The sequence below is a fragment of the Lepidochelys olivacea genome (genome assembly GCF_965140295.1).
Source record: "Lepidochelys olivacea isolate rLepOli2 genome assembly, chromosome: 5".
NCBI lineage: Eukaryota > Metazoa > Chordata > Testudines > Cheloniidae > Lepidochelys > Lepidochelys olivacea.
The window spans coordinates 104,255,003-104,269,231 of NC_140415.1; the positions used below are offsets into that span (position 1 = coordinate 104,255,003).

At 36.4% G+C, this 14,229-nt stretch overlaps 1 protein-coding gene across 3 annotated transcripts in view; it reads left to right on the forward strand.

Moving 5' to 3' along the window:
* Positions 1-14,229, forward strand: part of RIC1 (RIC1 homolog, RAB6A GEF complex partner 1) — a 79,473-nt gene that overhangs the window by 41,648 nt on the left and 23,596 nt on the right. For all 3 annotated transcript variants that reach the window (XM_084628415.1, XM_084628416.1, XM_084628417.1), the window contains exons 7-12: positions 3,178-3,269; positions 6,033-6,121; positions 7,782-7,926; positions 8,475-8,523; positions 11,188-11,340; positions 11,741-11,944. In XM_084628415.1, the coding sequence (XP_084484541.1) occupies positions 3,178-3,269; positions 6,033-6,121; positions 7,782-7,926; positions 8,475-8,523; positions 11,188-11,340; positions 11,741-11,944 (732 nt within the window). The remainder of the gene's footprint in view (positions 1-3,177; positions 3,270-6,032; positions 6,122-7,781; positions 7,927-8,474; positions 8,524-11,187; positions 11,341-11,740; positions 11,945-14,229) is intronic.

Consider the following 14,229-nt stretch of genomic DNA (forward strand, 5'->3'; position numbering starts at 1 on the left):
ATCATTGATTTAAGTGCTTTGAGAGGTGCCTATCACTTTTTTATAGCTATGATTTCTAATGTTTCTATTAGAGAATTATGGTCTCTTCTGAGATGTCGACTTCACTTTTAATTTAACCTATAAACTACCAATACAGGGGAAAATAATTATTTTCCTTTACATTCAGGTATTTAGGGGCTTTTTACCTATATTCAATAATATATTCAACTTTTGTATTGTTAGATTTCTTTACTTGACTTTTTTATTCTCTACAAAAGGCTTTTTCAGCTTCCTGGATTTTATATAGCTTACATTTTTAGTATTACCTAGATCCATCAGTTTCAGCTTGGATTTGGTAATGCTTTTTATTTGCTTGAGTCCTTTTTTGGTACATTCTACTTATTTTTCTGTAGTGCCATAAAAGCACATGATTTACGATAAATGTTACAAACCTGTTTTACTTTGCTTAACCAGAACTCTCATTAAATTAAAGCCCATAACCCAAAAATTTCACAGGCATTTTTACATTTCATGGCCCTAACTAAATTTTACACCAACCCTACTGTCAAAGTTCCTTCCCCACTCTGAACTCTAGGGTACAGATGTGGGGACCTGCATGAGAAACTCCCTAAGCTTATTTTTACCAGCTTAGGTTAAAACTTCCCCAAGGTACACACTATTTTACCTTTTGCCACCAAGCGTCTAATAAATATATAACAGGGAAAGAGCCCGCTTGGAAACGTCTTTCCCCCCGAAAATCCTCACAAACCCTACACCCCCTTTCCTGGGGAAGGCTTGATAAAAGTCCTCACCAATTTGCATAGGTGAACACAGACCCAAACCCTTGGATCTTAAGAACAATGAAAAAGCAATCAGGTTCTTAAAAGAAGAATTTTAATTAAAGAAAAAGTAAAAGAATCACCTCCGTAAAATCAGGATGGTAAATACCTTACAGGATAATCGATTCAAAACATAGAGAATCCCTCTAGGCAAAACCTTAAGTTACGAAAAGACACAAAAACTGGAATATGCATTCCATTCAGCACAACTTATTTTATCAGCCATTTAAACAAAACAGAATCTTACGCATATCTAACTAGATTGCTTATTAACCCTTTACAGGAGTTCTAACCTGCATTCCTGCTCTGGTCCGGGCAAAAACAACACACAGACAGAGAGAACCCTTTGCTCCCCCGCCCTCCCCTCCAGCTTTGAAAGTATCTTGTCTCCTCATTGGTCATTTTGGTCAGGTGCCAGTGAGGTTATCTTTAGCTTCTTAACCCTTTACAGGTGAACAGGTTTTTTCCTCTGGCCAGGAGGGATTTAAAAGTGGTTAGCCTTCCCTTTATATTTATGACACCTACAAAAATGGAGAATGTCGTCTGTTTTTGAGGCAAACTGCACTTGTTACATGTGTGATGGGTTGGATCACAGAAACCCCCTTGAACTGCCAACTGATGTGCCAAGACGACTTCTGCCCCTGCTTTCCCTGCCAACTTGAGACCCCAGCTCCCTGTCTTGCTGAGCCAGACACGCCAGTCTGCTCCAACACAGACTCAAGGTCTGAACCACATGCCCCAAAGCTGCAGACTTAGCTGAAAGCAACTTAAGAAGTGTTCCTGCCTTTAACACTCAGATGCTTAACTCCCAATGGGGTCCAAACCCTAAATAAATCAGTTTTACCCTCTATAAAGCTTAAACATGGTAAATTTATAAATTGTTCGCCCTCTATAACACTGATAGAGATGCACAGCTGTCCATCCTACCCCCTCATCCCCCATTAATACATACTCTGGGTTAATAAGTAAAAAGTGATTATATTAAATACAGGAAGTAGGATTTATGTTGTTCCAGGGAGTAACAAACGGAACAAAGTGAATTACCAAGCAAAATAAAATAAAACACACAAGTCTAAGTCTAGTACAGTAATAAAACTGAATACAGATTAAAATCTCACCCTCAGAGATGTTTCAATAAGTTTCTTTCACAGACTGAATGCCTTCCTGGTCTGGGCACAATCCTTTCCCCTAGTACAGCCCTTGTTCCTGCTCAGGTGGTAGCTAGGGGATTTTTCATGATGGCCATCCCTTTGTTCTGTTCCACCCACTTATATATCTTTTGCATAAGGCGGAAATCCTTTGTCCCTCTGGGTTCCCACCCTCCTCCTCAGTGAAAAAGCACCAGGTTAAAGAGGGATTCCAGTTTAGGTGACATGATCACATGTCACTGTAAGACTTCATTACCCACTTGCCAGCCCTCAGGAAGACTTACAGGTAAAGCCATCTACAGGTAATTGTCCTGGTTTATGGGAGCCATTAAGATTCCAAACCACCATTAGTGGCCCACACTTTGCATAATTACAGTAGGCCCTCAAAGTTATATTTTATATTTCTAGTTTTAGATACAAGAACGATACATTCATACAAATAGGATGAACACATTCAGTAAATTATAAGCTTTGTAATGATATCTTACAAGAGACCTTTTGCATGAAGCATATTCCAGTTACATTATATTCACACTCATTAACATATTTTTTATAAAATCATATAGAGTGCAGTGACACAACGTGGTTTTATAATTTGAGATTCCTGTAATTTAAAATAAAAACTTTTAGAACGTACCATCAGTGCCTTCAAAAATAATCTGGACTCTTCCATTATAGAAGTCTGATTCTATTTTACTAACAGCTGTGGTAAAATAATAGAGATCTGACTTGGGATTTCTGTGTCAACATCCTCATTTTCTGAAGTGTCTGAATGCCTCCATTAAAATATGGAGACCAACATTTTAAAAAATGTTACAAAACATTCTGTGTCTCAAGTGGTGAAACTCAGAAACTAACAAGAGTGACGGCTCAGTATGTACTGTTCTTTTGCTATATTTAAAAGAAAGACAGATATGCTTTGCTTCAGGCTATCAAGATATAGCATACACTTGAAAAGAAATTTATCTGAACATAATTTTTATCTTGAAAAAGAGGGGACATCTTAAAATTTTTTAAAATGTAGGTTTTAATTCCTCTTGGCCCAGTACAGCAGGCCCTCCTTCACTCTGAGCACCCCTGGTCACATTGGTCACATCTGTGAATTCTGTGTATGGAGGGATGCAGGTTGGGCCCACTTAGATGAATTAATGTGCTTCCTAAATAACATCTCTTGAAGCCTTCTTTTTTTTTTTTCCCCATTCCCCTTGCAGCAGCTCCGTGGTGTTTGGGCACAAGATGTTTTTGATGGAACTTGTGTGGCAGTAAATAACAAATACAGATTAATGGCATTTGGATGTGCCAAGTAAGTTCTATATTGCTACTCCAAAGGTCTGATGGGAAAGGTTTGGGGTTTTTTAATGAAACACAGAATATAGAGTTGCTTTGCTGGAACTTGTAAACTAATGAATAGGTGTTCCATTGTAGGTGGAACTTTTGCTCTGGCTTGTAAGGAAATTTCAAAATGTCTTAAATTGCAATATAATGAAGCAATTCCCCACAAGTAAAGTATTTTTGCTAATTTTTTTCTATAATAAAAATGAAGCTGTAAGCTTACAGGAGGATACCGGGGCATGTTACAAAGTAAACTCTGAAATATAAATACCCCACAGTGATACAGACTAAATATGGGAAATGCTACTGGTTATGGTATTTCTTTAATGTAATATGCTATATAAATGTTTAAATTGAATTCTTGTCACTTTCGGTGAGACACCAGGGTTCTCCATTTTCTCTGTTCTTACTCTGTTCTCAGAAAATTGTTGTCCTGAGTTGTCGCTCGTCAGAGCTGCCCTTAGGATTTTTTGAGTGGCATGGCATGTTTTTATAACAGAGTGCACTGTGACTATTGCTTTCTCCCTGCATCTTAAGAGCAAACATATTTTTACCAATAAAGTTTTTGAAGATAAAAATAGTACCTCATATTTCTGGGATGAGATTTTTTTTCTTTTATTTAAATGACTGAATTGCCTGTTTTGCTTTTTTAACCTTTGGCTGCTACAGTTAAATAAGCAGTTTTGTGTAGTTGTAGAAAATTTAAGCTAGTTATGGCTTAAAAAAATTATAAGCAATGATGGGACTGCACTTTTGTTACTAACAATGGAAATACAAATATACAAGTGAAAGCTATTTAGAGAATTTCTCCAACCTGATTTATTTTTTAGCCTTGTGGCCTGTACTGCTAAAACTTGAAACAGAATATCCATGTAATAATGTGAAGACAAGGTTTAGAGGGGACAATAAGGACTTTATACCATTTTTTTTAACATCCAACGATTCATTTTCATTGTCCCCCCCTCCCCCACTAGAAAAACACCATGGAAAGCGATAAATAGTGTACCGTTTTTCTTCTGATCTTGTTAGATGCCCAGCATCCTGGACTGCTACTGAAGTGCTCAATTTTACATATAATAGGATAGTTTCAGTACAGTTGGTGTGTCTGTTATTTTTCTCCCAGTAAATATTGAATCATTTTGAAAAGTACACCACTATAAAGAGCCGTAGAGAGACTTATTCCAACTGGCAGCTTCTTTGAGCGAAGGAAGTGTCTTCACTAATGTTTCTGGTATTTTTTTTTTTTTTTTTAGATTATTTTAGTTTACATTTTTACATGGCTTACTATAAATACATTACTTCCTTTGAGGCAACTACCACAGAGTAACACTCTGAGCTGTGCAGCTAATGGACACTAGGATGTACATGCGGATTTGCTCTTGACAAACACTCCGAGATGAAACCGTATGAACCTTTTTCCGTCACATCTGAACTCCTGTTTTGATGCTTTTTTTAACCAATATTAAACAATGCTCTTTAAAACGAAAGGGGTTTTGCCACTCCCGTAGTTTTCCTACCATTTATAGACATTTGTCTATTTTCTTTCTTCTATACTTATCCTACAAACTGTTGCATTTATAAGTGTGTGAGGGAAGAGGAGAAGTCACTGACAGTGAACTAGCAGTTGAACTCTGATGTTTGAAACTGCCACTTTGATCCCACTTCATTTCCAATTTTAAAACTTTTTAAATAAGCTTCAGGGGCAGGCTTCCCAATCTCAAACTAACAGGGTTGGTTTGGAATGAGATAGCCCTACCCATTTTAAAAAGGGGCAACACATGACTAGAGAACACACATTACTGCTACTATTGACAGAATACTCAGTTCTATAGTATAGAATGTAAGCTGGGAAGAGATACTTAGCAAATTTGCTAGGTGACTGGGCATCTTTTTTCACTGAAAAGCTGAAGATATAGAAACTCTGTTGTGCTAAACTGCTGTCTCGCCCCTCTGTTTCAGTTCTCCTTGTCGGCTATTAATTTGTCTCACCCATGGGGTAGCTATTTTCAGAGCAGATTATAAGAATTTGGACCATCTGTGTTTTAGTCTTCCAGTTATCTGTCTGCTTTTGGGCATATATTTAATTAAATACTGTTGTCTTCTTTTAGTTCTTCTCCTTCTTACGATTTTGTACTTATTTTTTATTTTATTTTTTTGAATAATAAAGCACCCTTTATTTGCCATAGGGGGTAGTACAAAACAGACTTCTGGCAACACAATAAATAGTGCATTAAATCCAAAGGTCTTCCATGGGGATTATTATGGACTTGGAATCCATGTAAACATTTACAACATATAGAATGCTTTTATTGATCCAAATAGTATTCATTGCAGTGGTAGTTTCATAAATCTGTCTTGTTTTAAATGTTAACTGACAGTGTATCAGTCTCCAGTCTTCAAGATAAATTTTAATTCTAAATATCAAGAATTTTTAGTATTAACAAACATTAATCTCTTACTAGTTTAATATCCATTTAAAAATCTCTCATGTTTAATTGTATAATTTTTGCTTTGTGATAAGAATTTAATCTATTAAATACAACGTAAACTTGAAATTGCCTTTTTATAATCTTTTAAGTACATTGGTGTTTATGAATTATGAGTCAGGCACTTCTGTGAACTGAGGACCCCTTTTATACAACCTATATACCAGTTTTTATGTTGTAAAAGTGTTGTAAGAGTTACTTAGTTTTTTGAAAGTGCTTGAGCATAAAGTGTGTCTCATCTCTTCCAGCGGCTCTGTGCAAGTTTACACAATAGATAACTCCACGGGAGCCATGCAGTTGTCTCATAAATTGGAGCTGACACCAAAACAATATCCTGGTGAGTTCTCATATACTAACTTTCTTACCAGAGTTTGCAGTTGTGTTTTATGAAGATCGTGCTGATTCTATGGAATATGTTAAATTGTGTGGTGAGTGTCATGATGTTTCTTGTAAATATTCTGAAAACACAACTTGATGCCCGTTAATAATTTTAACTATCTTTATGCTGTGATTTCCAAACACACACAATTTAAAATAGAACATTGATTTTTGGCACAGTGATCTGAAAAAACCCCTCATTTTGTTCTTGCATGTTTTGAATCTATACATTATTGCATTTTTCAGGAATTAAAGAATATTTCCTATACCATCCAATGCTAGTAAACATCTGTTTGTTGTTTACAGTAACAAGTGGTTTTCTTAGTATGCTTTTACTTCTATGTGCTTACATTGGTCTCCTGGGTGCTTTTAATTGACTGATTTGGATATAGGTGTCTTGTGAAATAAGTCAGAAGTTTGCAAATGAGGTGTGGATTTCTTATTTAATAGCTTACTTTAGTAAAATTTAGATAGGAATGCTTTAGTGCTTTCTTTCAAAAGGTGTAAAGTACCAAGGTTTACATATTACTTTCTTCTTAGGTTTTAAGTCCCTCTGCTGGCCAAGTGAGAAATAACACTGGACTTATTGTAGTAGAAAAGTTACTTTCTGTTCTTAGGTCTTCCTTAATTCTTCCCTATGGATCCTCTGTACAACAGCGCAAGGTGCACTGGCTACGTGGTACACAGCCTGAACAATACCAAACTGTAGTCTTGCTTGACCAGTGTATTTGGATGCTGATTTTGAATACGGGAATCAAACTTCCTTTCCCTCTTTCTCCTTTGATATAAATGCAGAACAAAATCCTCTTTTCCATTGCTACTCTGATATATTGTAAGCGGGGCATGAAGTACTTTTCGTCAAAATGCATAGTGAGTAAATCAAGTGGTAAGAATTAGCATAGTGGACTCAAGACAATTCACAACATTTCTATGTAGTTCTATAGAAAATCTTACAGGATCTCCCAAATTCTAGCAAAAAATGCGGTAGGAGTCCAGTGCACTTCAGTTGACTGCTCTGTGGTGATACTTGAACATTAGACACTGTAATTTTCCTCACAGTAGACCTAATAAATATGAACAGACCTGGGGGTGAGGGATAGATGAAGAGGTAAATATGCATGCCTTATGTTGAAGAGCACATTTGTACCGGTCCTAGTACAAATGTTTCAAGAACATGTCATCCATGTGAAGATATGAACCTTGTAATACTGCCATGGTCAGGATGATCTAATGAGTTAAGTACTGATTGTATAAGCTAAAGATGCCTAAGGGCAGCTGTAAGCTTAGCTTCCCAAGATATTTTTGTCAGAATGTAGGGAATTATATATATATTCCTTTGGGGGTAGGTGTATTCCCACCCCTCATGTACTTCAATAGAACTCCCATGATTTTGATCAAATGTTGGGGAAGAATTCATATTGTGTTCTTCATACCAGCTTTTTCATTCCTTTTAACACACTGAGATTTGTGAAGCAGAAAAAGATTCTAACTCAGCAGATCAGAAAAAATAGCACAGCATTCTTGTATTTAATACAAATCTGTGTGCACAACATGGTGAAAGCAGCTAAATCATTATTTTGATGCTTTTCATGTATGTTTTCCTGTCTGTTTATTAACAGATATTTGGAACAAAACAGGACCTGTAAAACTGATGAGATGGTCTCCTGATAACTGTGTTGTTATGGTTACCTGGGAATGTGGAGGCTTGTCCTTATGGAGTGTTTTTGGTGCCCAGCTTATCTGTACTTTGGGAGGAGATTTTGCGTGAGTAAATATTAGCTAGGTACAAGAATGATGTACCTTGACAAAAAAATCTCTGCATTCTTTTGTATTTGACTTCTCAGTCACTGGACAATTCTTTAAGTGATCAATTAGTAGTTTTAGATCATTTTCTCAAGCTATTTTTGCTTCCCTAGAGGCCAGAAAATACTGACACAATTTAAGCAAGGAGGAAGGTTTGAAAATAACAGTACTGCCTTTTTTGAGGTAGTCTTTGTCACCAGCAAAGCTCATCACCCTGAAGAAAAACTATAAGGAAAATAGTAAAAAGTCCCCTTTACTTTCTGTAAATGGCATGCTACATTTTAATAGCATCCACAAAAGCATGAACTTAGAGAGCTCTTGCATTACAAACAAGTGGCAGTGGCTTTGCATGTAAGCCATAGCATGAATGAAATAAATGGTACGGCTTGAGCCGTGAGTAAAAATATAAATACTAAGACAGTGCTGACATAGCAAGATTTTTTTTTTTTTTTTTTTTTTTACTGTGAATCAATTTAGTTTCAAGTCAATCTTATTGTGTTCTATTTTAGTTATCGGTCTGATGGTACCAAAAAAGACCCTCTAAAAATCAGTTCTATGGTAAGTACAATTGTAAATAGCAACACAGTAAGAAGTCTAGCTGAGTCTCATTTATGTATTTTTGATTAGAAAAAAATTCAGGTAACCTAAACTGTTTTTTCAGTAAATGTAACAAGTAGCTATACTGTTTTTAAAAAAAAAAAAAAAAAAAAAAAACACACAACCCAAAAAACACACACAACTGTTCAATTTGTCTTAAACTAATTACTGGGCTATTTTTGGTATGCATGCTTAACCATAAGGGGAAGGCTTTCTTTTGGTATTGCTCTTAAAATTAAGGATGAGTAAGATAACTGGATGAGCTCTGTAGCTTAACTTTTCTATTTCATGCAACTTGGAACAATAAATAAGCCTCTCTAGTCAGAATATGTTAAGACTGAAAACTTCATGGCCATAACTTGAATTTTTCTGTTAAAGCTCTTTACAAAACTATCTGTGGTAACTTCTGTAGTTTTAATTTCTGTTTGTGTTAAACAAGAGCAGTTAAAATAATTCTTGATGTATTTGTATTGTGAATTGGTCTGAAATTCTGTCAGTCTGAGTCAAACATTTGTGAAAAGAAAAGAGCTGATGAAATAGCAAGGCTCCTCTCCACTAACTGTGGAACATCTTGTACAGTTTAACTGAAATATTGAGTTATGTTTAAAGTCTTAACACCATCAAAATTCATATCCCTTTTTGTATGTAGCTTTGGAATATGTACCACAAAATGGTTGGGGAGGAGGATGACTGGCGGCTGGGGCAGGTCACTTAGCCTCTCTCCGCCTCATTCCCATCTATAAAATGGGAGTCCTAGAGAGGAGACCAGCACCATAAGGATGAAAATTGCCCATTGAAAATTCATAAAAATGCCATCCCTACAACTGAGTTGGGATATGGGATATGTGCAGACATCACAAAATGGTATAAACGTCTATATATTGTTAGGAGGAGATGACATACTAGCTGGGTTTTCTGAAAGTCTAGGATGAAATCCTGAAGTCAGTGGGAGTTTTGTCATTGACTCCGGTGGGTCCAAGTTTTTATCGTTAGTTTTACGATAGCTTTTATTAGGGATTTAAACCAGTGGGCTAAACAGGGTGGGGTTTTTTTGTTTTGTTTTTGCCTATGAAGCCTTTAACATGTGGACTTCTTTAATAATTTGTTTTCTATTTAGCAGATGTTACATATATACTTGTTCTTTGAAGTTCTAACTGCAGCTTACTATTCATATTTATGAAATAGAAATTAAACACGGAAAAGATCTATACATCTGAGTCCATCCCCTGTCAATGGAGGAGGTGATCCACTGACACAGATCAGATCGCATCTATATATTTTAGAATTCAAAATAATAAATCTTGAAAATGCGTTGCTTCAAAAGGACCTAACATAACTGGTGCCTAAGAGGCCATTCAGAGCAAAGGGGCATTCTGTTTATAGTGCTTAGACAGACTTTTGCAGACTATTGGTTAAGCTAAGTGGGATAAAGATGCTTATGCAAGAGATACTTTCTGTTAATTTTAATATTGGTACCATTTTTGGCAAGGTGCCCGTTTTTAAAAAAAGCATTTCAGAGTTTGAGAGTAGTTAAAGTGGAGATAAACATTTGTTTCTCCAAAAGTACCTACTTGTAACAGGTTTCCAGTCTTGGTTTTGTGCTTCCTAGCATGACACAAGCAGGAAAACACCCACTGCTCAGTCTTAAAGCCACTGGGTCCAGCAGGTTTTTTCATGCACCATCTCTGTAGTGAAACCATAGCAGCTCTTAGCACTGCCAACTAAGTGTTCCTTTGTTACTGCGATAATGGGAGATCTTCCATTGGTTGATTGCTGTGATGTGCCTTCTGTTTAGGCACATGTTTACTAATTAACTTGGGCAATGAAAATGTCCAGTCTTCTGTATAGTCTTTCTACTGTCTCCTGCAGTACATTTGAAGTCGGCGTATATTTTAAATGTAAATAACTAGCATTAATGCACCATTGAGGTTGAGAAATCAAACACAAGAGCCTGGAAACAATAAAGAAAGATTGCTCTGCAAACATTAATCACTGTCTGTATTATATATGCTTTATCATAAAGATCGAGAGATAGGTGGTTTACTTTTAACAAAAAAACACCCAAAATCAAATGCTGGTGGTGACTGTCCAGTTATTGACCTTGAGTCATGGTATGTTCCTATGCTGTCTGCTTTTCACTTGCCTCTTGCAGTACCCTTTTTTTAATCTTTACTTTTCTAGAAGTGCTTTTGAAAGGCTTGATCTGCTACAACTAATACTGTGTACAAAATAAAATTACTTACCTATGAATATATAATTCATATTCACAGGAATAAGTTTAACAAATCATTCACTTACATATTCCTCTTAAAGTTATAATTTATGGGTGCTTTAATCTTTTTAATTTTTTCAAATTCTATATTTTCTAGCTTTTGCATAGAGAAGAATTTAAACTTGGCACTAAAGTGTCTTCCCTGCCAGGAGTGGCTATGATATATCTGCTGGAGCAGCTGACTTGAAAACTGCAAGCTATGGGAGTTCCCTGCCAGTCTTATGGCTGGCCCAAGACCCTGGGCCCAAAAGGGGTGATCCTCTATAAAGAGAGTTCCTGTATGTTTTTTTGTTTTTCTGACTGTCTAAATCAATTAAGTGATTTTTTTATTTTTTTGTTCTGCATGTGTTCAGAGCTGGGGTTCAGAAGGCTATCACCTATGGGTGATCGATGGGAATTGTTCTCTGAATGCAGGGTGTGATATAGATACCAAGAATGAAGCTCATCAGCTTGGTATTCTGCAATTTCAGTTCATCAAGAGTGCACTCACTGCTAACACTTGCATGGTACGTGTTCATAGATAGATCTTACTATTTTAGAGATTATTAGATTAGAGATTAGAGATTCTCAGTTTTCAGAGAACCTTTTTTTGTGTTCCTTCCTTTATCAAGTGAAGTCTGATGTGTTTTCCAATAATTAAATTGTCGTGTTTATGTATGTTTCTCTTAAGTGCATCTTTCTAATTAAGCAAAATCTCCTTGTCAAATAGGAGACATTTTGAAAATACTGCTGTATATGATCATCCACTGTTTGGTATCTCTGCAGTATGTTGGTGCTTCAAAGATGGAAAAACTGCCTTAAATCGTATTTTTGTGCTGACTGTTGAAGTTGAATTCTGCAAAATGAAGTGTTTTGTGTTTGTTTTCTGTGCAGTAACGTCCTTTATTTATCTTTTTTTTAATATAGAGTAACCAGGAGCAGGTCCTCCTGCAAGGAGAAGATCGCTTGTATTTGAACTGTGGGGATGCAACACAGGCCCAGAATCCCAGAAGTGCTTCAGCACACTCTGATCATAAGCCCATCAGGGAAAGAGGCCCATTTTTGGAGGGCAGTTTAGATTCTCAGGGTTTAAGCACTTTATTAGGACACAGGCATTGGCATGTTGTACAGGTAATTCTCCATTTGTTACTCAAATAGTATTTTTGCACTTACTTCCTATCACCTGGACCTGGTGGTGTCTGTTTTTCTTTTTATCCCTTCTGCAAGTATTGTATTTGTTTCATATGGTGTGAAATCTCTGTGCCCTCCTGTTTCCTATTGCTTGCTCCCACGGTACAGCTTGTTGTTCCCTGAGGGCCAAAAGAATTCCGGCTGTCCTTTTTTCCTCCAGCTGTGGATTCGTATCCTAGACAGTCAAGGGATTAATAGGGCTAAATGCCTTTTTCTAACCTCATGAGAGAGAGCAAGAGAGCTATTTTTTTCCCACGTACAAATTTTTGCCTCCGGCCGGAAGGAGCATTGGGGATGATGGAGGTATGAAACACTCTGTAGAATATATGAAGTTTCTAATGCCCATGTAGACGATTTAAAGATTTGTCTATTGCAGACAACTTCAGGGTTTTGGCAATACATGCAAGCTGTTTGTTTAGATGAGGAGATGAAACCGCTTTATAGTATCATATCTTGCAAGAAGGTGGTGTTTCCAGAAGGTGTTAAGTCCAAAGCCATCATGCTTACTCATTCCAGCAGTAAGGAACAATGTATATAATTTTGAATCCATAATTTTAGACAAAGTTTCCTGCTTACATAACTGCTTTATGGATTTCACTAAAACTGAGGATAACACTTGAGTAAAACTGACATCAGGATTTAACTTATTGTACGTGCAGCGTATGCATCAGCATGATTATACCAGGCTCCAGGTGCTGTCAAACCTTAGAGCTCCATATACCGGCATTAGCCCTAGTATTTTGTTTCATGTGCCATTTTGTATACTATCTTTATGAAAGTTTTTGATGCAGTACTTTCCACAGATTAGAGCATAGGTCTGATTTTTAAAAAAGCCTTTATACCCCTCACATTTTTTGGCTTTTTTTTTAATTAATTACAGTCGTTAACCCATGATATTTTACAAACTGATGCCTTTTAAAACAAATCTACAGAACCTGGAGAATATTTTTTATGTGGCTTTCTAATCTGACTCTAATTTAGAATGTATCTGCTTGCCTTTAATGAAAACTACCTCATCTAGGCAAGCAGCTTCATTTGAATTATGGTGGCTGATGGTTTAGTTGCTCATATGATATGTGCAGTAGCGCCAGTCACTGTCCTAACAGACTTTGCACAGAGGAATTTGGACCCACCTTTTCTTCTGTTTCTCCATTGCACTCAAAAATGAAAAGGAATGTTACACAGAAGAACTGTAGAATAAATACCAATCTAGGCTGAGATCTGTTTGATAGGCCTTTACACACAGGTGATGGTAGGAATTCTCAGACAACTGCTGTCTTTACACCCCATTGCCCTAGTTTATATGCTGAGGCATAACTGCCAGTTGGTAATGAGTAGAAAAGAGTGTAAGGAAGACCAGACAGCACACTTGATATTAGAGAAATGTATCCAACTGACAAAAATCTCTTAATGGTTTCACTTGTTACAAAAATACAGGCCTTGATTCCTTTCGAGATTTGAATGATCTTATTTGGTGCCTCAACCAAATACATTTTTCTCTCGCGTAAACTCATCCAAGTTGAAAATTTACAGGAGAAAAGTTCCCTTGAAGTACTGTGTCCTGCAAAATAGCGTTGATTGGTTTCTATTTAAAGAGCTACTATATCTTCTTATGGACAGTAAAAATTAATTGGGTGAGGCTTTGGATCATTCAAGTAACAGAATACTGAGTATGTAAACTCTCTATCTGGAAAGGAGCTGGAGGCTTTTATAAATTGCTTGCATTGAGTCTTTTAGCTTTCGCTGTCATTGGTTGTTATCAATTCAGTATCTTCCTAAGTCCAACCTTTTTCTCATTTCAATGCCAGCCACTTTCCAAACCCTAGGACTTTCATGTCAAAAGAATCAGAAGTTAAAATCTAAGTCTGGAAGACTTGTTCCCTGAAACTTATAATTTGCCTCAAACCTAGGTTGAGTAAGTAGTTGTCTTGTGAAATGTTTACCTGATGGGTTACAGTAAACATCCTAAATTTGGCTGAAATTACGGTTAATATCCTTATAAATTGCAGATGGGAATGGAAGTCTTCTCATCTTTCTCTTCATTCCCTAAGAAGAATAATTTGAGTTTTAGCAAAAAGAAACTTATTGATATTCCATACTGAATCTAATTTTGTCTGTGGCAGAAGTTGATGCCAATTTAAAACAGCTAGGTAACTGACCAAGAAATGTAATAATTGAAACCATAAATCAAACTACAGATGTTTTCAGACAACTGTGTTGGAGAA